The 27170-nt window shown below is 42.1% G+C and overlaps 1 protein-coding gene across 1 annotated transcript in view; it reads left to right on the top strand.

Moving 5' to 3' along the window:
* Positions 1-381: 381 nt before the first annotated feature.
* LOC106565730 (contactin-3) overlaps positions 382-27170 on the top strand; it is an 87291-nt gene continuing 60502 nt past the window's right edge. Inside the window, exons 1-3 of the mRNA XM_014133161.2 lie at positions 382-827; positions 21679-21814; positions 23586-23721. Coding sequence (XP_013988636.1) covers positions 21760-21814; positions 23586-23721 — 191 coding nt within the window. The 5' untranslated portion in view covers positions 382-827; positions 21679-21759. The remainder of the gene's footprint in view (positions 828-21678; positions 21815-23585; positions 23722-27170) is intronic.

Below are 27170 nucleotides of genomic sequence, written 5' to 3'. Positions count from 1 at the left end.
TAAATTGGTCTGTTGACTTTGAATACTGGTCTTAATTGAATAATCATCTCAGGACGATATGATGCTCATAACATTCACTATGCAATTACCATGAGGTATTACACAAATTACCCTGACAGTCGTGAAATTAAACTACAGCTGTAACTCCCTCCATTTGGATGGCTGTGACTAATTCCAAATGGGCAACGCATATAAATGACCGTGTGCCATGTAATAAAATAAAAAAACTATCCATTTGGCTTTGAATGTGGAAATTAGAGCATGCAGGGTGTGTATTGAGAGCCTGACTGGTGCTGGATTTCATTTGCACGCGTTTTCACGTGTCATCAGTGAGCGCTTCACCACCTCTGCACAACCGCTGAAGCCCGGGGATGCGCAGAATGTTAATAAATCTCGACTCAGAGATCACTCTGTCACAGTATTCCTCCAGACTGGCAGCATTTTTGGAGTGTCTTAGTTGTTGAAAGACTAAACCAAAGCACCTGTGAGTGAGAAGGCGACGTAGGAGTTGGAGCTCTGTCACTGCTGAGCTAATTGTTTGGGTGCCTCGGGATTACATCGAGGAGCATCTCCCCCAAACCAAGAGGAGTGAGGCATATGCGGGACTTTTTACGAGTGTAGTGTGCACGGACTGGGATTCTGTGGACCAGCGTTTACGCGCAACCTCTCGATGGGATTCTGAATGAGAGAGCCAAAGCTGCTACGAAAATGTATATATTTTTTTAAAGGACATAGAGACACTCGATAAATACCACCACTTATGTCCGGCTCATTTCTCTGATCATACAATTTCATGAAGAGGAAAAAACATTCTGTTTAACAACTCAGTAAGTATTTATTAGTTGACTTGATAAGCTTATACATATGTTAAAAGGCTACTTTAAATGTCTCTCATAATAGTGGATACATTGCATGTCAGTATGAGTGTCTATGAATTCCACAATCCCTCCGCATAGGCTATAGACTACTAGTATTTTTCGAAATGCTGGGAAGTTTATTTTTCATTTTCAATAAATGAAAAGGCAATGAGAAATATACGAATTATTTTATAGTTAACAATGTTATGGCAACTGCAACGTAAATCACACGGTCCATTGTTATGGTTGGTTTTGTGGCTAACAAGAACAGCCAAATGAGAGGTGAAAACATCATAAGCGCCTATGGTGCTGAGTTATTCCTGAACACTGCAATATACCCCTGACATCTATTACTACAGAGGAAAGGATTGTGTCCATTTTATTTGAGCTCAATTGGTTTTGAAATCCCTTCTGAAGAGTGGCAATCTTTTTCATGCAATCTTTTTCATGCTTCACATTTTCACTTATGGGCAGTGGCAAAGGTGAAACAAAAACAACACCCTGATTCAATAATTTATTACACTTCCTGTCTTCTGAATTATAGAAAAAGCTATTTCATGTTAAAAACAAATATATTGAGGTGTGTGAGGGGGCACCATCAGACGTGATATATAATGGTTGTGCATGATCATCTCATGCATAATGCTGATATAGTAGACTACACCATGAGCCGTGAATGGCTGCTCCAGGCTACTGAGATTTGTCTTGGTGCTCAGGCAGCTCAGTTAACTCATCTAGGGCACAAGGGGCTGCTTTGCTTTGTGCGGTGCGGCCAGGGAAGGTACAGTAGTCTTCATAGCTCTTGACTGCAGACAGGCTATAATGCTGAGGTTGGTTGCAACATAGCCCCCTTTCTCCACATAGTCAGATGCACCTTGTGTCTCTTTTGAACACCATCTTTTCCATATTAAACTGTGATTAGTCATCCAACACATAATTAAATTGTGCTTTTAATTATGTTGTTATGCTTTTAATGATGTTGTTGTGCTTGTAATTATGTTGTTATGCTTTTAATTATGTTGCTGGCATTGTATTTTTTATTGTATTTTTCCTGATAAGTACTTTGACTCCTCTGACTGTGTGGAATGATTGCCTACAGGCTGCCGTCTGGGGGACCTTTGTGACCAAAACCGTGTCACGTTTATTCTATTTCCTCTAGCTAAATACATATATGAATGTCTCAAAACTCTATCTCTTCTGTTTTGACCATATTGTGGACCCCTTAAAAAAGACAGAACACCAGCTGCAGCAGAATCGCACATGCTCAGCCAATACACATCTTCAAAGTATGAGCTATTCATGGGGGATTTTGATCCCTCTCCTCTATTCATGTTTATTTATAGATTTCTCTAGCATGCTTTGCTCATCTCATTTTGTGGCTAACAAGAACAGCCAAATGAGAGGTGAAAACATCATAAGCGCCTATGGTGCTGAGTTATTCCTGAACACTGCAATATACCCCTGACATCTATTACTACAGAGGAAAGGGTTGTGTCCCTTTTATTTGAGCTCAATTGGTTTTGAAATCCCTTCTGAAGAACATCAGAGTGGCAGTCTTCTTACAGTAAGTGCATTTCTGTTTTGAATATAGTGCTGTACATGGATGCACAGAGATCTAGCTCTAGTCTAGAGATAATCTGTCCCTCTACCGCTCTTCATTCCACACAACCCACACCTCCAACCCAGTGATGTATCTATGGCTATTGGGATGGGGGTCTGGAGATATGCGACCACAATGATGGGGTTGTGGAACGGATCACTGCTCCCTGTCTCACTGTCTGTTAAAGGGATGCTACAGAGGTTTTGTATCATTTCAGCCAGTAGTTTTGAAGGCAATGCTCACGAGCCAAAATAGGTCCTCGAAAATTGTGCACAGTTGTGTACTACGTCATTTGTCCAATCATATGATATGTTATGTCGTTGCAATTCGTACGATATGTTACACATTTGTAAGTGCTTAAGATCCCAGACTGCTTCTTTAAGTGCATTTACTCTTCTGCCTGGCCCCATGGTTTGCAGCAGCTGCTGGGTTCACCGATGCATTGGACCCTTTGTTAACATCTGAGGGAATGACTGGATTATACTGTTTGTTGTCTTTTGAACAGTGTGGCCTTCCAGGAATTATTTTGTTTTTCACAGTTATAAGAACCTTCCTTCTTTGGTGATGTTTTTTCGACCAGATAACTATCAATCACCCCACCCTTTGTGCACAGCTGTTATTGGAGTGTTAAACAAACTCTCTCACTTAATGTGTGAAAACTTTTAATTTCTTCCTCTGAAAATATCTTGCTACATAAAATGTAGTTTAATGGATTACATTTGTGACATATTGATTGTCTTCAAATGCACGATTGTTGATTAAAAACCTTAATCTTTACAAATAATTTTCAATTTTGAGGTTTGGCGTTACTTTCTCATTTTCAGTTAACCATTTATCTGTTATACTATACTGTAGCTACATAAAACAATTGTGACTCAACGTCACTATAATGTTTCTCTGAGTGACAGAAGTGAGAAACGCAATAACATTCGCCTCTTTTTGGGCTCGGTCAACATTACTCATTAATGTGATCTGTGCATTTTTGGTCTTAGTCACAGTCAGTTTGTCAGTTCTAATCATATGTTATCTTATGCACGCATGTATCTAACGACATGTCAATCAGTCATCTTTATAGAGCGTCTCAGTGTTGTGCATTATGTGATGAGCTTCCATGGCAGCCGCACTTGAAACAGCAGACAGAGACATCTCAGGAGAGGCATTCATATGATTATGTAAAACCATTCTTTCATTGGATGGACATCGTACAAAGTTTTAAGGAGAGCAAGGGAGGCAGTAAAGTAAGAGGTTACAAAATATATTCCAGGTCACTACATTGAAATGGTCTTGGGCAAACACCATTCAGTTACTCAGCTCAGTGCGTTTAGACCATCATTGTGTAACAATCTCAAAGACTTCTTTCAATGCCCTTGTTCCGTTCTTTAATACCCAACTTTGATATCCTAACCATGTGCAATGCAACATTTATTCATCCTCATTGGCCCATGTGAAATTAAGTCTACTCAGTAGCCGGATCGCTGGATAAAATAAACAGTGAGGCACACTCAGATGACGATGAGCTCATTATCTTTCTTGGGTAAATCACAGCGCATGGTGGAACTTAGAACTGAAATCATGTCTCTGGTCGATGCTGGCCTAAGAGATTTTCCAATGTAGTGCAATAATAGTGATTATAGCACAATTATATGTATCCTGTTCTAAAAAGAGACAATCTTCAATATGAATGAGGTTTTAGATGAGGCTGTCTTGTCATACAGTGAATAGCATACCTATGATCTGTTTTTCTAATCTAACTGTGTAACAGTGTCTCCTTTTGAGGTGTACACTACAGTACATGCTGGTCCAGCTTTGTTTGCCACAGGTCTTGTTGCATCAGAAAACAGCTCACCCTCTCTCATGTTGTGAAGGAACCTCTCTCCTTTACTCCCGCCATTATTAGATTCTTTGGAATTATGCATCCCCTCAGGGGAAAACGAATGCCTTTAACCACCTCTCCTATCATTTATGCGCCAAACAACAGCCCCTCTAACCAAGAAGTCATCTAATTTACTCTGGGATACGTTTAGCCATTGACTTTCATTAGGCTTAGCTATTGTGAAGGTGAAACTGTGATGCCTCATTATATTGGGCAGAGCAATCTCGTATTCATAATTTCACTTCACCTCCGCCAGTGCATAATGATATCCAGCCATCCTTACCATTACAGTACACGGCCAAATAGAAGACAGACTGTAATTATAATGCATACCTACACTGAGTGTACAAAACATTAAGGACACCTTCCTAATTGAGTTGCACCCCCCCCTTTCACTCAGAACAGCCTTAATTCATCAGAGCATGGACACTACAAGGTGTCGAAAGCGTTCCACAAGGATGCTGGCCCATGTTGACTCCAATGCTTCCCACAGATGTGCCAATGCCCATGTTGACTCCAATGCTTCCCACAGTTGTGTCAAGTTGGCTAGATGTCCGTTTGGTGGTGGACCATTCTTGATAGACACAGGAAACTGTTGAGCGTGAAAAGCCCAGCAGCGTTGCAGTTCTTGACATTACATTTTAGTCATTTAGCAGACGCTCTTATCCAGAGCAACTTACAGTAGTGAATGCATACATTTCATACAATTTCATACATTTTTTTCTGTGCTGACACAAACTGGTGCGCCTGGCACCTACTACCATACCCCGTTCAAAGGCACTTACATTTGTTGTCTTGACCCTCTGAATGGCACCCATACACAATCGATTTCTCAATTGTCTCGAAGCTTAAAAATGCTTCTTAACCTGTCTCCTGCCATTCATCTACACTGATTGAAGTGGATTCACTTGGGCCTCCCGAGTGGTGCAGCGGTCTAAGGCACTGCATCTCAGTGCATGAGGTGTCACTACAGACACCCTGGTTTGAATCCAGGCTGTATGACAACCGGCCGTGATTGGGAGTCCCATAGGGCGGCGCACAATTAGCCCAGTGTCGTCCGGGTTTGCCCAGTGTAGGCCGTCATTGTAAATAATACTTTGTTCTTAACTGACTTGCCTAGTTAAATAAAGGTTAAATACATTTTTATTTTTTAAATGTTTTGAAACAAGTGGCGTTAATAAGGGATCATAGCTTTCACCTGGTTTTACCTGTCATGGAAAGAGCAGGTGCCTTTAATGTTTTGTATTTGCAGTATGAGCTCTTCATTTTTGATGAACTCAGTGGAGATATTTTTGCTTGACATGTTGACTGCCCAACTTGATTTCTCTCACAAGCAGGGGATCCAACATGCCAAGCAATGTCTCCACCAGAGTATGTGAGCGAAAACCATTTAGGCCTACCTCTCTGCTCAGCCTGGAAAGAGTGGCCAAAAGGGTGTTTAGCATCCACAGTGGCTAAATGTGGAGAGGACATTCTCCGCTGCTGACCGGCTCTCCAGGCACCATCGCATGAGCCTGAAGCCACAGACTGGCCAAACTCGTGTTTCTAAAAATGGATTCTAAAAATGAATTCAAAGTCACTAATAAGTCATTTTTCATTTAATTTGTATTTAATTCTAAATAAGTCACAGACTATATGCACCATTTATAGACTATAATGATTTAATACAATTAAATGTTGTTTAAATGCTTCACGTTTATGTCCCTACCAGTCTATTGTGTCGCAATTATAAATACTTCACAATCTATTTCTTTGTAGGCTATAGCCTTGAAATAATTGAAATAATTTAGCCCAAATAATTCATTTTTTCCCCTTCTTAGTCTCCTTGTCCGGCTCTTGACGTATTTAGAGTGTTTATATGCTGTTTATTATGACATGCGCTTCTTAAATTCAGCTTTTCATGTTTATTCAAATGCTTTTCATTGAAATCCATATGGTTTGATTTCAATACTTAAAAAACTATTTGTAGATCCAGGTAGTCACAAAAATAGATGGGTGTTGGTTAAATTGGGATTTTAATGAATGGAGTGAATTTGAAGTGGGAGTTTTTTTCCCTGTGAGCATAAAGCGGCTTTTAGCAGAGCGGTAGGAAAGCACATGGAGCCCAAGCACCGTTCCATGAGCAATGAGCGGGATTACTAGAGGTACAGTCTGTCCTCCATGGGTCCCTGCATTAGACTGGGAAGGATAGGATGGGATGACTGGGATGGAGCAGAGCAAACCAGACAAACTGAGGAATGTGGCACACATCTCTACCCAGTACGATCTCAAAGCGTGTAATCCAATGTGACACGATTTACAGTGGCAAAATGCCCCCTAAAACTTGAAAGACAACAGGAAATCCACTCTGAGACACACTGTGTCCCGTAATTACAGCAGATGAGGAACAATTACTGGCACTAGGACCATGGTGCTAAACCAGCACTGGCCGGAAGATTATGTAATCTATAACCAAATGAGATCACCCCCCTGAAGAGCGTGTTCTGGGCGACAGTATTGGTGGCTGCAGGAGGCTGGTGCTTCTTGCAAAATGTGACTCATAACAATGGATATACAATAACTGCTAGGCCTATACTGCTCCCTTTAAACTGCACACACAATTCTGTCTTGGTTTGTAAAACATTTTAAGACGATGAAACCATAGTTTTATATGCCATGTTACTGCTATATTAAGAATGCAAAAGATAGTATTACCCTATTGGGTTAATCCACAAAAGTGTCACGTTCTAAGAATGTGAAGAAGGGATAGGATGCTTAATCCTGAGAGGCATATCAGTTACCTGTGGTAACAGGGATGTATTGTCGGTCAAAGCTTTAGGAAAGAAAGCGTTTACCATTGGAATAATGCTTGAATTGGAATTCTAGAAAAATAGGCACCAGTTCCAGATCAGAAATTTTTTAAATGCCCATTAGATTACTTGTCAGACAATATTGTGTATGATGCATTGTGAATTCAAATCAAAACAAATGTTATTAGTCACATGCGCCGAATACAACAGGTGTAGACCTTTCAGTGAAATGCTTACTTACGAGCCCCTAACCGACAGTGCAGTTTCAAAAAATATGGATAAGAATAAGAGATAAAAGTAACAACTAATTAAAGAGCAGCAGTAAAATAACAATATATACAGGGGGGTGCCAGTACAATGCGAATAGTCTGGGTAGCAATTTGACTAGATGTTCAGGAGTTTTATGGCTTGGGGGTAGAAGCTGTTTAGAAGCCTTTTGGACCTAGACTTGGCGCTCCGGTACCGTTTGCTGTGTGGTTGCAGAGAGAACAGTCTATGACTAGGGTGGCTGGAGTCTTTGACAATTTTTAGGGCCTTCCTCTGACACCGCCGTGTGGCTCAGTTGGTAGAGCATGGTGTTTGCAACGCCAGGGTTCGATTCCCACGGGGGACCAGTATGGAAGAAAAAAAATAATGTATGAAATGTATGCATTCACTCTGGATAAGAGTGTCTGCTAAATGACTAAAATGTAAAATAGAGGTCCTGGATGGTAGGAAGCTTGGCCCCAGTAATGTACTGGGCCATTCGCGCTACCCTCTGTAGTGCCTTGCGGTTGGAGGCCAAGTAGTTGCCGTACCAGGCAGTGATGCAACCAGTCAGGATGCTCTCGATGGTGCAGCTGTCAAACCTTTTGAGGATCTGAGGACCCATGCCAAGTCTTTTCAGTCTCCTGAGGGGAATAGGTTTTGTCGTGCCCGTATCATGACTGTCATGGACCATGTTAGTTTGTTGGTGATGTGGACACCAAGTAACTTGAAGCTCTCGACCTGGTCCACTGTAGCCCTGTCGATGAGAATGGGGGCGTGCTCGGTCCTCTTTTTACTGTAGTCCACAATCATCTCTTTTGTCTTGATCACGTTCAGGGAGAGGTTGTTGTCCTGGCACCACATGGCCAGGTCTCTGTGCTCCTCCCTAAAGGCTGTCTCATTGTTGTCGGGGATCAGGCCTACCACTGTTGTGTCATCGGCAAATGTAATGATGGTGTTGGAGTTGTGCCTGGCCGTGCAGTCATGAGTGAACAGGGATTACAGGAGGGGCTGAGCACGCACCACTGAGGGGCTCCTGTGTTGAGGATCAGCGTGGTGGATGTGTTGTTACCCACCCTTACCACCTGGGTACGGCCCATCAGGAAGTCCAGGATCCAGTTGCAGACGGAGGTGTTTAGTCCCAGGGTCCTTAGCTTATTGATGAGCTTTGAGGGCACTATGGTGTTGAACGCTGAGCTGTAGTCAATGAATATCATTCTCACATAGGTATTCCTTTTGTCCAGGTGGGAAAGGGCAGTGTGGAGTGCAATAGAGACTGCATCATCTGTGGATCTGTTGGGGCGGTATGCAAATTGGAGTGGGTCTAGGGATTCTGGGATGATGGTGTTGATGTGAGCCATGACCAGCCTTTCAAAGCACTTCATGGCTACAGACTACGGGTCGGTAGTCATTTAGGCAGGTTACTTTAGTGTTCTTTGGCACAGGCACTATGGTGGTCTGCTTAAAACATGTTGGTATTACAGACTCGGACAGGGAGAGTTTGAACATATCAGTGAAGACACTTGCCAGTTGGTCAGCTCATGCTCGCAGTCCACGTCCTGGTAATCCGTCTGGCCCTGCGGCCTTGTGAATGTTGACCTGTCTAAAGGTCTTACTCACATCGGCTGCGGAGAGCGTGATGACACAGTCTTCTGGTACAGCTGGTGCTCTCATGCATGTTTCAGTGTTATTTGCCTCGAAGCGAGCATAGAAGTAGTTTAGCTCGTCCGATAGGCTCGTGTCACTGGGCAGCTCTCCGCTGTGCTTCCCTTTGTAGTCTGTAAAGGTTTGCATGCCCTGCCACATCCGACGAGCGTCAGAGCCGGTGTAGTACGACTTGATCTTAGTCCTGTATTGATGCTCAGTTCAGACTTTGCGAGCATGGCATAGGCTCAATGGAAAAACTTCTCTCTAGCTTCTGGCTGTGAAACCAGGTTTGAAAGCTTTTGAAAGGGAATATGAAAACCTTAGTAAGTAACCCTATGCAAACAATTCAAATAATTTAGGAGTGATTTCATATAATATACTGTATAATTTCAATGGAATATAAGGTAATGGAATAAATATCCACACACTCAGGACTAATGCATACATTTCATTTAATTAGGCTAAGATTTCTGTCACAAGACCTTCATCAGAGCATGGATGGATTATAAGGTAAAATGACAAGCAAGGGGCTTCCGGTATGGCGCAGAGCTGATCAGTCATATCTTTTCAGCTCTGCTACAAATTTGAAATACATCCTGAAATAAGTTCACCCTTAAGCTCAATGTACCAGGAAAGGCAGTAATAGTTTATTAGCTTCGAAAACCCATAATGCGGACAAAGAAAAGTCAAACCAAAAAGGCAGACGTAATAAGTGAAAGGCGTTGTGCTAGCTTCATGTGCTAGTGGTGGAAGCAGGACTGCGGTGACAAACACGTGCAGTGCCGTTAGCTCCAAAGATATCCTCAAGGCCATCAAAGATATGAATGCAGAATTCTCTATCAAATTCGAAAATGTACTGTCTGCAGTGGACAACGTTACTCACCTGTATGTGGATCTGTTGAGCACCTTATACGGAGTGTCACTGAGAGGTGGAGAGGGTTAATCACACATTTGTGCTTGATTGTTAGGCATGTGTTTTTGTACAATGACGTGCTTTAAAGCGTCCTTTGTGTTTTTGTTTATGGTGGTAACAGAGGTCTACTGGTATACTTCCGGCGCCGACAGAGATGGCCGCCTCGCTTCGCGTTCCTAGAAAAGTACGCAGTATTTTGTTTTTTTATGTATTATTTCTTACATTGTTACCCCAGGTAATCTTAGGTTTTATTACATACAGTTGGGAGGAACTATTGGATATAAGAGTAACGTCAACTCACCAACATTACGACCAAGAAAACGACTTTCCCGAAGCGGATCCTCTGCTTGGCCTACCACCCAGGACAATGGATCGGATCCCAGCCGGCGACCCAAAACAACGGTGCCGTAGAAGGGGCAGACGGAGCGGTCTTCTGGTCAGGCTCCGTAGACGGGCACATCGCTCACCGCTCCCGAGCATACTATTCGCCAATGTCCAGTCTCTTGACAACAAGGTAGACGAAATCCGAGCAAGGGTAGCATTCCAGAGAGACATCCGAGACTGTAACGTTCTTTGTTTCACAGAAACATGGCTCACTCGAGACACGCTATCTGAGTCGGTACAGCCACCTGGTTTCTTCATGCATCGCGCCGACAGAAACAAGCATCTCTCTAGTAAGAAGAAGGGAGGGAGTGTATGCCTTATGATTAACGAGACGTGGTGTGATCATAACAACATACAGGAACTCAAGTCCTTTTGTTCACCTGACTTAGAATTCCTCACAATCAAATGCCGAACGCATTATCTACCAAGAGAATTCTCTTCGATCATAAGCACAGTCGTGTATATTCCCCCCCAAGCAGACACATTGACGGCCCTGAAATAACTTCATTGGACTCTATGTAAACTGGAAACCACATATATATTTTAACAAGGCTAATCTGAAAACAAGGCTCCCCAAATTCTATCACCATATCGATTGTGCTACCAGGGCTGGTAAAACACTGGACCACTGTTATTCTAACTTCCGCGACGCATATAAGGCCCTCCCCCGCCCTCCCTTCGGAAAAGCTGACCACAACTTCAGTGTGCAAGTTTATTAACAAGTGACAAAGGCCCGCTACCAAAACCTGTGGGCTCTCCTTCACTGCAGCCAACGTGAGTAAAACATTTAAACGTGTTAACCGTCGCAAGGCTGCAGGCCCAGACGGCATCCCCGGCCGCGTCCTCAGAGCATGCGCAGACCAGCTGGCTGGTGTGTTTACAGACATATTCAATCAATCCTTATCCCAGTCTGCTGTCCCCACATGCTTCAAGAGGGCCACCATTGTTCCTGTTCCCAAGAAAGCTAAGGTAACTGAGCTAAATGACTACCGCCCTGTAGCACTCACTTCCGTCTTCATGAAGTGCTTTGAGAGACTAGTCAAGGACCATATCACCTCCACCCTACCTGACACCCTAGACCCACTCCAATTTGCTTACCGCCCCAATAGGTCCACAGACGACGCAATCGCCATCACACTGCACACTGCCCTAACCCATCTGGACAAGAGGAATACCTATGTAAGAATGCTGTTCATCGATTACAGCTCAGCATTTAACACCATAGTGTCCTCCAAACTCATCATTAAGCTCGAGACCCTGGGTCTCGACCCCTCCCTGTGCAACTGGGTCCTGGACTTCCTGACGGGCCGCCCCCAGGTGGTGAGGGTAGGTAACAACATTGCCACCCCGCTGATCCTCAACACTGGGTCCCCACAAGGGTGCGTTCTCAGCCCTCTCCTGTACTCCCTGTTCACCCACGACTGCGTGGCCATGCACGCATCCAACTCAATCATCAAGTTTGCAGACGACACTACAGTGGTAGGCTTGATTACCAACAACGACAAGACGGCCTACAGGGAGGAGGTGAGGGCCCTCGGAGTGTGGTGTCAGGAAAATAACTTCACACTCAATGTCAACAAACAAAGGAGATGATTGTGGACTTCAGGAAACAGCAGATGGAGCAGCCCCCTATCTACATCGACGGGACAGTAGTGGAGAGGGTGGAGAGTTTTAAGTTCCTCGGCGTACACATCACGGAAAAACTGAAATGGTCCACCCACACAGACAGCGTGGTGAAGAAGATGCAACAGCGCCTCTTCAACCTCAGGAGGCTGAAGAAATTTGGGCTTGTCACCAAAAACACTCACAAACTTTCACAGATGCACAATCGAGAGCATCCTGTCGGGCTGTATCACCGCCTGGTACGGCAGCTGCTCCGTCCATAACCGGAAGGCTCTCCAGAGGGTAGTGAGGTCTACACAATGCATCACCGGGTGCAAACTACCTGCCCTCCAGGACACTTACACCACCCGATGTCACAGGAAGGCCAAAAAGATCATCAAGGACAACAACCACCCGAGCCACTGCCTGTTCACTCGCTAACATCCAGAAGGCGAGGTCAGTACAGGTGCATCAAAGCGGGGACCAAGAGACTGAAAAACAGCTTCTACTGTTAAACAGCCATCACTAACATTGAGTGGCTGCTGCCAACACTCAACTCCAGCCACTTTAATAATGGAAACATTAATGTAATCAATTTATCACTAGCCACTTTATATAATGTTTACATATCCTACATTACTCACATTACTCATCCCATATGCATCTTGCCATCTTGATGTAATTAAATGTATCACTAGCCGCTTTAAACAATGCCACGTTATATAATGTTCTCATACCATACATTACTCATCTCATATGTATATTCTGTACGCTAAACCATCTACTGCATCTTGCCATCTTGATGTAATGTATCACTAGCCACTTTAAACAATGCCACTTCATGTAATGTTTTCATACCCTACATTACTCATCTCATATGTATATACTGTACTCTATAACATCTACTGCATCCTGCCATCTTGATGTAATGTATCACTAGCCACTTTAAACAATGCGGCTTTATATGTTTCATACCCTATATTGCTCATCTCATATGTATATACTGTACTCTTACCATCTACTGCATCTTGCCTATGCCGTTCGGCCATCACTCATGTATATATTTTTATGTACATATTCATATTCTTTCCTTTACACTTGTGTGTATAAGGTAGCTGTTGTGGAATTGTTAGGTTATATTACTTGTTAGATATTACTGCATGGTCAGAACTAGAAGCACAAGCATTTCACTACACTTGCATTAACATCTGCTAACCATGTGTATGTGTCAAATACATTTCATTTGATTTGATTTGATTTGATATTAGCCTGTTGGGGCTAGGGGGCAGTATTTGCATGGCCGGATAAAAAATGTACCCGATTTAAACTGGTTACTACTCTTGCCCAGAAACGAGAATATGCATATAATTAGTAGATTTGGATAGAAAACACTCTAAAGTTTCTAAAACTGTTTGAATGGTGTCTGTGAGTATAACAGAACTCATATGGCAGGCCAAAACCTGAGATGATTCCATACAGGAAGTGCCCTGTCTGACAATTTGTTCAAAAAAACAGCATCTCTGCTGTAACGTGACATTTTCTAAGGCTTCCATTGGCTCTCAGAAGGCGCCAGAAAGTGGAATGACGTCTCTCCTGTCTCTGGGCGAAAAACAGCAGGAGATTTTGTGAGTGGTCAGGCTGAGAACACTGACACTGGAGATGCGCGTTCATGTTAATTCTAAAAATTTTCTTTCAGCCTTTGAATGAATACAACGTCGCCCGGTTGGAATATTATCGCTATTTTACGAGAAAAATAGCATAAAAATTGTTTTAAACAGCGTTTGACATGCTTCGAAGTATGGTAATGGAATATTTTGCATTTTTTTGTCACGAAATGCACTCGCGCGTCACCCTTCGGATACTGACCTGAACGCACAAACAAAACGGAGCTATTTGAATATAACTATGGATTATTTGGAACCAAAACAACATTTGTTGTTGAAGTAGAAGTCCTGGGAGTGCATTCTGACGAAGAACAGCAAAGGTAATCCAATTTTTCTTATAGTATATCTGAGTTTGGTGAGGGCCAAACTTGGTGGGTGTCAAAATAGCTAGCCTGTGATGTCCGGGCTATGTACTCAGAATATTGCAAAATGTGCTTTCGCCGAAAAGCTATTTTAAAATCTGACACCGCGATTGCTTAAAGGAGTTCTGTATCTATAATTCTTAAAATAATTGTTATGTATTTTGTGAACGTTAATCATGAGTAATTTAGTAAGTCACCGGAAGTTTGCGGTGGGTATGCTAGTTCTGAACATCACATGCTAATGTAAAAAGCTGTTTTTTGATATAAATATGAACTTGATTGAACAAAACATGCATGTATTGTATAACATAATGTCCTAAGAGTGTCATCCGATGAAGATCATCAAAGGTTAGTGCATTTAGCTGTACTTTTGGTTTTTGTGACATATATGCTTGCTTTGAAAATGGCTGTGTGATTATTTTTGGCAGGGTACTCTCCTGACATAATGTAATGTTTTGCTTTCGCTGTATAGCCTTTTTGAAATCGGACAATGTGGTTAGATTAATGAGAGTCTTGTCTTTAAAATGGTGTAAAATAGTCATATGTTTGAGAAATTGAAGTTATAGCATTTTTTAGGTATTTGTATTTCGCGCCACGTGATTCCACTGGCTGTTGACTCCCTTGCCCAGGGAGGTTTGGCTGATCCAATGTGCTCTTATGGGGCAATGTTATAGTTCAAGCGTACCTGGTAAATTCGATGACTCATAGTGTTAAGGTCAAATTCTCATCCTGGAACTGTATGGGATTAAATAAAATCTGCAAAATAAATCAGGTAATAAGTAGATCAAAACAACTTCAGGTGAAGATCATATTTTTTCAAGAATCACATCTATTATCTGGCAATATGATATGCCTGGGTAGCCTGGGCAAATCATTGCAGCCTCATTTAGTTTCCATGCAAGACGAGTTATTATTCTTATCCATAAGTCCATTCCATATCAGATATTGCAAACAATTTGTGATCCCGCCGGCAGATATGTTATTATACGGGGTACCTTGCTGTCCGAGCAGTTCACGAAGATCACTCTGGTCCCAACGAAGATGACTCTGAATTCTTTAATGATTTGTTTTTAAACCTTTCCACACTTCCAGGTAATTATATTGTTGCAGGAGACTTTAATTGCACTTTGGATCCTGTTAAGATCGCACCTCAGGTTCGAACTACTCCCACATTACGCTTTATGAAGGATTTAAACTTATTAGAGATTTGGAGAGAAATGAAACCAGATGATGTGGAATACTACTGTTACTCTAGCACTCACCAGACCTATTCCCGAATCGACAATTGTTTTCTCAGCAGCATTACGCTCTACAATTGAAAATTGCTTTTTTGATAGCATTGTTATCTCCGACAATGCTCCAGCATCTCTTAGATATACCAATTCTAATTTAATAGGTGACCCACCTAAATGGCGCTTCCAACCTAAATGGCTGCAAGATACAAGTTTTACAGAATACATTGGACAGCAAATTGACCTATACTTTTCAATTTAATACAACACAGACTTCAACTTGTACTAGATGGGAAGACTTTAAAGCTTTCATAAGGGGACAAATTAGAAATTTCACCAGCTCCAAGTCAAAAAATACTTGTCAAAAAATGAAATTACTTGAAACCAAAATTAAAACTCTGGAGAGAGAAATTTTCCTCACTAATTCCACAGGTGCACAAAAGGAGTTGCGCTTGTTCAGGGCTCAATATAACAGCATTTCTGCGGGTAGAGCTGCAGCAAGCTTATTGAAACTAAACCAATCATATTATTACCAGGGTGAAAAAGCTGGGAAGCTGTTGGCCTGGCGAATCAAACAGCAGCAAACAGAGAGAGCAATAAATTCGATTCAAGATGCAGGGGAGCTGTGACGGTAGACCCTCGGCAGATAATACCTTTAAATCCTTTTATGAAAAATTATTTGCCTCAGAGTATCTTCCTGAAACTGATACCCAGGCTAGCTTTTTAGATAGATTGGAGTTTCCCAATATTTCTGATGAGTCTAAGGATATTCTTAATGCTGAGCTGACTGTGTAGGAAATTTCCAATGCAATTGATAGTATGAGGGTGGGGAGGGCATCTGGCCCAGACATCTACAAGAGATTTAAAAACAAACTGTGCACTCTCCTCCTGGATATGTTTTAGGAATCTTACGAAAATGGTCTTCTGCCCCCTTCTTTGAGAGGAGCTCTGATCAATCTACTCCTAAAACCTGGAAAGCTGCATACTCTGTCAATCACCACATCCTTATCGGCAGACTCAACAGCCTTGATTTCTCAAATGATTGCCCCGCCTGGTTCACCAACTACTTCTCCGATCAAGTTCAGTGTGTCAAATCGGAGGGTCTGTTGTCCGGGCCTCTGGCAGTCTCTATGGGGGTGCCACAGGGTTCAATTCTTGGGCCGACTCTCTTCTCTGTATACCTCAATGATGTCGCTCTTGCTGCTGGTGAGTCTCTGATCCACCTCTATGCAGACGACACCATTCTGTATACTTTTGGCCCCTCTTTGGACACTGTGTTAACAACCCTCCAGACGAGCTTTAATGCCATACAACTCTCCTTCCGTGGCCTCCAACTGCTCTTAAATGCAAATAAAACTAAATGCATGCTCTTCAACCGATCGTTGCCCGCACCTGCCCACCCATCCAGCATCACTACTCTGGACGGTTCTGACTTAGAATATGTGGACAACTACAAATACCTAGGTGTCTGGTTAGATTGCAAACTCTCCTTCCAGACTCACATCAAACATCTCCAATCCAAAATTAAATCTAGAGTTGGCTTCCTATTTCGCAACAAAGCGTCCTTGACTCATGCTGCCAAACATACCCTCGCAAAACTGACCATCCTACCGATCCTCGACTTCGGCGATGTCATTTACAAAATAGCTTCCAACACTCTAATCAACAAATTGGATGCAGTCTATCATAGTGCCATCCGTTTTGTCACCAAAGACCCATATACTACCCACCACTGCGACCTGTACGCTCTTGTTAGCTGGTCCTCGCTTCATACTCGTCGCCAAACCCACTGGCTCCAGGTCATCTACAAGTCCCTGCTAGGTAAAGCCCCGCCTTATCTCAGCTCGCTGGTCACCATAGCAGCACCCACCCATAGCATGCGCTCCAGCAGGTGTATCTCACTGGTCACCCCCAAAGCCAGTTCCTCCTTTGGCCGCCTTTCCTTCCAGTTCTCTGCTGCCAATTACTGGAACGAACTACAAAAATCACTGAAACTGGAGACACTTATCTCCCTCACTAGCTTTAAGCACCAGCTGTCAGAGCAGCTCACAGATCACTACACCTGTACATAGCCCATCTGTAAATAGCCCAACCAACTACCTCATCCCCTACTGTATGCATTTATTTATCTTGCTCCTTTGCACCCTAATATTTCTACTTTGCACATTAATCTACTGCACATCTACCATTCCAGTGTTTAATTGCTATATTGTAATTACTTTGCCACCATGGCCTATTTATTGGCTTATCTCCCTTATCTTATCTCATTTGCACACATTGTATATAGACTTGTTTTTCTACTGTATTATTCACTGTATGTTTGTTTACTCCATGTGTAACTCTGTGTTGTTGTATGTGTCGAACTGCTTTGCTTTATCTTGGCCAGGTCGCAGATGTAAATGAGAACTTGTTCTCAACTTGCCTACCTGGTTAAATAAAGGTGAAATAAATAAAAAAAAATACAAAATTCCTATCGTGCTATTTCGCTTTTGAATTCTGACAGTAAGGTTGTTTGTAAAGCACTTGCGAGGAGGTTGGAGGGTTTTCTCCCAGATGTGGTGGGTAGAGACCAAAATCCTTCAAGATCATGAAGGATTTCATAATGTTAGGAGAGTGCTAAATGTTCTACATGCTAAAATTGGGTTGTCAGACACTGCGATCCTGTCATTGGAGGCAGACAAGGCCTTCGACAGGGTTGAGTGGCCCTACCTCTTTGAAGTATTAACTCTTTTTGGTTGTGGTGAGAGCTTTTGTAAATGGATAAAGATACTACACTGCTCAAAAAATAAAGGGAACACTAAAATAACACATCCTAGATCTGAATGAATGAAATAATCTTATTAAATTCTTTTTTCTTTACATAGTTGAATGTGCTGACAACAAAATCACACAAAAATAATCAATGGAAATCCAATTTATCAACCCATGGATGTCTGGATTTGGAGTCACACTCAAAATTAAAGTGGAAAACCACACTACAGGCTGATCCAACTTTGATGTAATGTCCTTAAAACAAGTCAAAATGAGGCTCAGTAGTGTGTGTGGCCTCCACGTGCCTGTATGACCTCCCTACAATGCCTGGGCATGCTCCTGATGAGGTGGTGGATGGTCTCCTAAGGGATCTCCTCCCAGACCTGGACTAAAGCATCCGCCAACTCCTGGACAGTCTGTGGTGCAACGTGGCGTTGGTGGATGGAGCGAGACATGATGTCCCAGATGTGCTCAATTGGATTCAGGTCTGGGGAACGGGCGGGCCAGTCCATAGCATCAATGCCTTCCTCTTGCAGGAACTGCTGACACACTCCAGCCACATGAGGTCTAGCATTGTCTTGCATTAGGAGGAACCCAGGGCCAACCGCACCAGCATATGGTCTCACAAGGGGTCTGAGGATCTCAGCTCGGTACCTACTGGCAGTCAGGCTACCTCTGGCGAGCACATGGAGGGCTGTGCGGCCCCCCAAAGAAATGCCACCCCACACCATGACTGACCCACCGCCAAACCGGTCATGCTGGAGGATGTTGCAGGCAGCAGAACGTTCTCCACGGCGTCTCCAGACTGTCACGTCTGTCACATGTGCTCAGTGTGAACCTGCTTTCATCTGTGAAGAGCACAGGGCGCCAGTGGCGAATTTGCCAATCTTGGTGTTCTCTGGCAAATGCCAAACGTCCTGCACGGTGTTGGGCTGTAAGCACAACCCCCACCTGTGGACGTCGGGCCCTTATACCACCCTCATGGAGTCTGTTTCTGACCGTTTGAGCACAAGAGCTGCTGGCAAAATGCACTAAAGTGCTGTTTGAATGAATGCTTACGAGCCAGCTGCTGCCTACCACCGCTCAGTCAGACTGCTCTATCAAATCATAGACTTAATTATAACATAATAACACACAGAAATACGAGCCTTTGGTCATTAATATGGTCGAATCCGGAAACTATAATCTCGAAAACAAAAAGTTTTTCCTTTCAGTAAAATATGGAAACGTTCCGTATTTTATCTAACGGGTGGCATCCCTAAATATTCCTGTTACATTGTACAACCTTCAATGTTATGTCATAATTACGTAAAATTCTGGCAAATTAGTTCGCAACGAGCCAGGCGGCCCAAACTGTTGCATATACCTTGACTCTGCGTGCAATGAACGCAAGAGAAATGACGCAATTTCACCTGGTTAATATTGCTTGCTAACCTGGATTTCTTTTAGCTAAATATGCAGGTTTAAAAATATATACTTCTGTGTATTGATTTTAAGAAATGCATTAATGTTAATGGTTAGGTACAGTCGTGCAACGATTGTGCTTTTTTCGCAAATGTGCTTTTGTTTTAAATCATCCCCCGTTTGGCGAAGTCGGCTGTCTTTGTTAGGAAGAAATAGTCTTCACTGTTCGTAACGAGCCAGGCGGCCCAAACTGCTGCATATACCCTGACTCTGTTGCAAGAGAAGTGACACATTTTCCCTAGTTAAAAGAAATTCATGTTAGCAGGCAATATTAACTAAATATGCAGGTTTAAAAATATAAACTTGTGTATTGATTTTAAGAAAGGCATTGATGTTTATGGTTGAAGCAACATGTACCTAAGCAATTATATGCAACGCAGGACAGGCTAGATAAACTAGTAATATCATCAACCATGTGTAGTTAACTAGTGATTATGATTGATTGATTGTTTTTTATAAGATAAGTTTAATGCTAGCTAGCAACTTACCTTGGCTTCTTACTGCATTCGCATAACAGGCAGATCTCCTCGTGGAGTGCAATGTAAAGCAGGTGGTTAGAGGGTTGGACTAGTTAACCGTAAGGTTGCAAGATTGAATCCCCGAGCTGACAAGGTAAAAATCTGTCGTTCTGCCCCTGAACAACCCACCGTTCCTAGGCCGTCATTGAAAATAAGAATGTGTTCTTAACTGACTTGCCTAGTTAAATAAAGGTGTAAAAAATTTTATAAAAAAAATATCGCCCAAATCGGCGTCCAAAATTAGCGATTTCCGATTGTTATGAAAACTTGAAATCGGCCCTAATTAATCGGCCATTCCGATTAATAGGTCGACCTCTACTACAAGGGTAATCATTCTAAAGGGACTCTGTTTCATTGTGGGACTGTGAGAAAATTCAAGGTTTTTGGAAGGAGGTATCACATATGATATCCCAAATAGTATTGGTAAAATTGGCTCTCCATCCCAAAGTGTTTATCCTGGGGTTGTACCCAATCAATCATCATCTAAAGAACCAAGTTCAAACACTTATAGATATGTGCTTGTTGCAAGCAAAATGCTTGATAGCTCTTGCCTGGAAAAGTGTGAACAGGCCTAATATTGCCCAATGGCTTAGGGAAATGTCGTCTTGCCTAACAATGGAAAAGATAACATATACGGTTAAAGGTAAACAAGACACTTTTGAAGAGGTTTGGGGACCATTTTTGGATTTGGTTGAGCAGAGCAATGTGTGTGACATATTGGCTAATGAAGGGAACTCTGGGTAGTGTACTATTCCTTCGAAGAGTTCAGTTTCTGCACAGAGGATTCGGTTGAGCCAGACTCTAGCATATTGTATAGAGCTGAAATTCTACCCTTACCATTACAATTGGTTGAGATTGTATTTTTGTAAAATGGACAGAAAGGGTTCTGTTAGGTTTTGGTTTTGTGCATGTGGGGTTGTGGTGAGAGATATCCGATTGGCTTGTGGCGCTGTGTTTCATCTAAAATTTGTCCCAATTATGTTCTATCCTATTGGATCAGACCACTGTAAAATGTAATTTTGGTGGTTTTATGCTTCTGTAACACTTTTGTTTTGTCTTAGTTGTTTCATCATTTTTATTTTTTATTTTTTTGTTTCTGTTAACTTTTGATGTGTTTTTTGCTATAATTTTTTTTCATGTAATATTTCTGCTTATATATGTGTTGTTAAAGAAAAATCTATAAATGTATTGTTAAATAAAAACATTTAAAAAAACAATATCCCACCTCTGCAAAAATGGGATACATATTGCGAGAATAAACCTTTTTTTCTGCTAGTCAAAGGAGATACGGAAGATCGGTAGTGTTTTGAAAGGAACATTTATCTACAGCATTTATTCACAAATGAGTAGGTTGAATGACCACCTAAGTTTATCTCATTGTATGCTGTACCAGCTACAGTATGTGCCGCATAGTACGCTACGTATTTTTTTTTTTAATATATATGTCCTTTCTTACTTATCCGCAATTTGTCAACACTTGTATTTTACATTACGTTTAGTCATCAAAGGGCATACAGTATAATTCATAATGTAATTAATCAACCATTGCATACAGTAATGTTGTAATGTGCATGTGTTGTCCTTAGTGAGTGGATTTCATTTACACTGCTTTCACTGTTTGTTTTTTACTTCAAGTCTTCTAAAAACTATTGAAGAATAAAGAACATAAATAGTGCAACTTTTGCAATACTGGAATCATGTTCTGTTGTTGAATGCTTGTCATATTTGCCTCAAAATGTCTTATTTGAACTATTTCTATAATTACTTTCCCCTTAGATTAAGATTCTCGTAATCAAGGGAGAGCATTCCATTCACAAGCAATTGGATGAGAGTCGTATTTGCCCTTGGCAACTGAAGATGATGTTACTATGGAAACGACTTCTGCTACTGTCAATCATTGGTTGCCTTGCCGGTAAGATGTTCTACTACACATTTTATTCATGAAGAGGTATTTACAGTTATCATTCTACAAGTTCCTAATCCTGTATGATTTTCCATCAGTGGGATGATTCATGTTTATATTAACGTTGTTACTTGCAAAATGTAAGTAGGCCTTATTGCTCTTTTTGTTACAAATGAGAAACTGGTATACCTTTTTGGCAAGTTTACTGCAATACCGCTCAATGGAGCACTGATAGTTTGAAGTTGACAGTATGACACTGATGTGTGTGCCCTATGTTGTCTATTTGGTCTCATATGGAAATGTAAGAGATCTCATCCTTATGGTGTTGCCTACATCATCTTAAAGTGCTGTATGCATTCCCCCGGATTTGGCTTGACAGCGCGCTATGAACTAAAATGAACCATTCTATGCACTGACTACACAATTCTACAGATTCTGTATTGCATTACTTTAGATGGCAGGCAGATTCCAAGCCTAGTATTTGCAACCAACCATATTATATTTTATACAGACAAGGTTAAATTGATTAAAATTCAGTTTTTCATTTACGCTACTTCCCCTGTTGCCCTTCAGCCATCCCTTGGGCAGCCTACTGCATTTGCACCTCCAGGGACATCTGGGATTCCATTCCTTTTTTTTTCATTGTTTTAAAGTGTGCAAATGACATTGCAAATCCCAATGTAAGTCATTTTAATTGTTTTGACATAGCTTATAGGTAATTCACACCTATTTCTCAAAGGAAGGCGGTGTAGACTAAATCAGCATAGCTAATATACCCATCAAACTTAGCATGTGACTTTAATATCTATGGGACTCAGTAAAATGGTTCCTGGGGAAGGCAGCACTGCAGGCACTAGGGTTGTATGTGAAAAAGTCCAGAGGATATTGAGATAAATCAACCTCACTAGGTATTACATGTCTAAATGATGTTGAAATCGTTCCTTACATTTTAAGAAGTAAGGGCCGCTGCACACTGGGAATCCAATGTTCTTCAATAAGTATACTGTCTTATAGGAGAGATTGATGCAGCAGGGTTTGGAGACATCGCCCTCGAATGGCCAAAAAGTTGAAAGTGTTGAGTTATTGATTGGCCACTTTTGATGGACTGCACACTTCCGATTGATGCAGCATTCCATCAACTAATCGAATGTGTAGACTTTAAGGGTCTCAACAATCAACACAAGTATCCGAAACATAAGGTCTTAGGCTACCAATAAAAACGTCCAAAATATTTTGAGGTTTGCACAGTGATGTAACACTAACAAAGCGGGAGAGATTTGTTGGTTATCATAAATTGTCTTGCTTCCAAATGGATTCACACAGGTTCAAGCATGTGACTGACGTTTCAACGGCACATGAAGTCTCCATGGTTTTTGCACTGCTCAGATGCTTTTTGTAGTGCCAACATTGAATTAGTTCTGCCAACAAGAAGGTTTTTCATGGATAAACTATCAGAATTATCGGGGTTAGTAGCATACTATTTCATAAAATAATGGTTTCCTTATCTCTCGTCAAAATCAAATATTCTAATGGCCCCGTCGCTCTTGTACAGTGTATTACCATCTTGTAATCAAAGACATGGTTTTCAAATGTGTCATCAATTTTTGTCACCTCTGTTGGTGAGTGCTGGCGTGTCAGGATTCGCGAGTTTTCACCCTCTACCTGTTTGTTCAGACTAATTTGTTATCCTTAGATGTTAGATGACTGAAATGTCACACATTGACGAAAGCCAATTGTTTAACGCCTGAGTATCACTGCCTGTGTTTCTTATGTTCTCCAGCTCATGCACAAGATGTCCTGTTTCAAGGGCCAAGATGGAGGACAGAGCCCAGTGACCTCATTCTCCCCAACAACTCCCCTGACCAGGAAGCCACCATTACATGTGAGGCAGAGGGGAAACCCTCCCCAGAGTACAGGTAATGGATTCCATCTATTTACAATATTATTCCACAAGTCAGTGTGGAACTGACATTAGCAGCCATTTAACACGAAGGTTTAACCAAATCTTCAGTGTCTCTCTCTCAAGTCATTCAAACAGGATACTGATAGCATTAATTGGTATTGATTTGGAGGAGAGAGAAAAACATTGGGCTGGCCATGTTTGCAGTAGAGATACTATAACATCCAAGCCAGACAGTTAACCAGACAGAGAAAATGATTCATAGGGCATGCTCATTCCAAAACCCACAGAAACTGTAAAATAACGTACACGTTCAGCTATGATTTAGAAGGGAAGTCAGCCAACCATTAGCTTATAAATACTTCAGATATGTGAGTGTAGTTATCTTTATTACAGATTTGATTTAGGTTGCTCTTGGATTGAAGCTAATGTGTGCTGCACTGAAATCATTAGTAATGTAGGGAGATTTCAATGACTAGATTCTCTGATATCCCTCCGGTTATTCCCCGGTGGTGAGTGTGCCTGAAAATGGCAGCCCGCACTGGTTTTGTGGTAGATTGTGTTTCGTAGCTTGGTCAGCATCATGTAAATGCACAGCAAGCAGTTGAGAGAGGCAATAACCTTGTGAGTGACATTCCCTTCTTGAATGCTTACATTTCCTCTAATGCGTCTGTGCTGAAAACATGGTCTTAGAGCAGCAGCAGTGGGTATCATTATACTTGTTGTGCAAGCTGAGCGATCAAAGGATGAGCTGAACCATTACAACTTGAACTGATTGAAAAATAAGTTTAGTGTATGTGTTCCCACCATCAAACTAAACAATTGTGACTTTTAGTACTGCTCTGACTATTCAGGCTTAAGTGTTTCTGCACAGGTACAAGCATATATTGTGGTTATGAATATGTTGTTAAAATATGGCATAGTCAACTGTGACACATAAAGTGGAATAGCTCTTGCATGCTGTGAGTAAAAGCCTCTTTAGATGTTTAAGTGCAGCTCAAAAGTTTCCTGCATTAGTAAAGTAACAGCGATATGTTATCACTGGTTTAATATTGGATGGATAAAACATTAGTCATCATAAGCAATAAAACATATTATGATTGTTTTTATGCAGGCTAATAACTTACTCCACTTAAGTGTGTCTAAATGAGCTATTTCACACGATTAATGTCAATTCTAAAATCCAATCCAAGACAAATGAAAGACAGTCCACGCTTTCGTTGTGAACATAGACAGAACACAAGTCAATCAATTGAAAAGCAGGACTTCATTTTACATAAGGACTTCATTTTACGTAAGCTATTTGTAATAAAACAAAATTACTACAGAGCACAGGCCTCAGAGTAGAAGTGAGTCACTTTATTAATGAAGCAAACCCCCAAGCCTGCATCGTTTAGTCCTTGGACTCACTGCAAGAGAAGGGATCATTTGTGGCTTTATTTGGTTTGCACCAGAGTGTATGTTTGACACTGACTGTTCTTGACTTGTGTCCCCTCCGGCAAGGAGAGGAATTTTGTCTTGATGATTAAAAGCGAAACAATAATGTTTAGCAATAGGCCTACGTTTCATAACACAAAATACTCAAGACCTCAAATACCCCCAATGAACTGCCCTAGCTGTCCCTCAGAGCTGCAAATGGACAAGCTTTGACCTCCCACGATTCTGCAGGAACGCATCAACTAATATTACACAGTTTCTTGTCAAATAATACTGGAATCACAAGATCTAATGGATATTTTGTCTGGTTTTTCACATTTTCCAATTCATTTTTTACCATTAAAGCGGTGCTCTTTAGTACGGTCTTTATTTTGTATATTTCATTACCAGTCCCACCCCGCCCCACCCCAAAACGTCACACGACACCACTCCACCCCACTACACACGTCACTCAACCCCACCCCCCTACACACTTCACTTTACACGTCACACCACCCCACACATCACTCTACTCCACACCACCCCACACGTCACTCCACCCCACACCATACCACACGCCACACCACTCCACACGTCACTCTACACTCCACCCCACTCCACACGTCACTCTACACGTCACACCACCCCACACGTCAATCCACCACACACCACACCACCCCACACGTCACTCCACCCCACACCATACGTCACACCACTCCACTCCACCCCACATGTAACTCCACCCCACCCCACATGTCACTCCACTCCACACCACCACACATGTAGAAAGAACGGCCAAAGAGGGCGGTGTTGCAATCTACTGCAGAGATAGCCTGCAGAGTTCTGTCCTACTATCCAGGTCTGTACCCAAACAATTTGAACTTCTACTTTTAAAAATCCATCTCTCTAAAAACAAGTCTCTCACCGTTGCCGCCTGCTATAGACCACCCTCTGCCCCCAGCTGTACCCTGGACACCATATGTGAACTGATTGCCCCCCATCTATCTTCAGAGCTTGTGCTGCTAGGTGACCTAAACTGGGACATGCTTAACACCCCAGCCATCCTACAATCTAAGCTTGATGCCCTCAATCTCACACAAATGATCAATGAACCTACCAGGTACCACCCCAAAGCCGTAAACACGGGCACCCTCATAGATATATTTCTAACCAACTTGCCCTCTAAATACACCTCTGCTGTTTTCAACCAAGATCTCAGCGATCACTGCCTCATTGCTTGCATCCATAATGGGTCAGCGGTCAAACGACCTCCACTCATCACTGTCAAACGCTCCCTGAAACACTTCTGCGAGTAAGCCTTCCTAATCGACCTGGCCCGGGTATCCTGGAAGGATATTGACCTCATCCCGTCAGTAGAGGATGCCTGGTTATTTTTTTTTAAATGCCTTCCTCACCATCTTAAATAAGCATGCCCCATTACAGAAATTTAGAACCAGGAACAGGTATAGCCCTTGGTTCTCTCCAGACCTGACTGCCCTTAACCAACACAAAAATATCCTGTGGCATTCTGCATTAGCATCGAACAGCCCCCGTGATATGCAACTTTTCAGGGAAGTTAGAAACCAATATACACAGGCAATTAGAAAAGCCAAGGCTAGCTTTTTCAAGCAGAAATTAGCTTCCTGCAACACAAACTCAAAAAGGTTCTGGGACACTGTAAAGTCCATGGAGAATAAGAACACCTCCTCCCAGCTGCCCACTGCACTGAGGATAGGAAACTCTGTCACCACCGATAAATCCACTATAATTGAGAATTTCAATAAGCATTTTTCTACGGCTTGCCATGCTTTCCACCTGGCTACCCCTACCACGGTCAACAGCACTGCACCCCCCACAGCTACTCGCCCAAGCCTTCCACATTTCTCCTTCTCCCAAATCCATTCAGCTGATGTTCTGAAAGAGCTGCAAAATCTGGACCCCTACAAATCAGCCGGGCTAGACAATCTGGACCCTTTCTTTCAAAAATTATCTGCCGAAATTGTTGCAACCCCTATTACTAGCCTGTTCAACCTCTCATTCGTGTTGTTT

This window comes from Salmo salar, chromosome ssa12 (assembly GCF_905237065.1).
Source record: "Salmo salar chromosome ssa12, Ssal_v3.1, whole genome shotgun sequence".
NCBI lineage: Eukaryota > Metazoa > Chordata > Actinopteri > Salmoniformes > Salmonidae > Salmo > Salmo salar.
The sequence above is the reverse complement of the archived record's forward strand: the minus strand, read 5'-3'. Positions and strand labels throughout refer to the sequence as shown.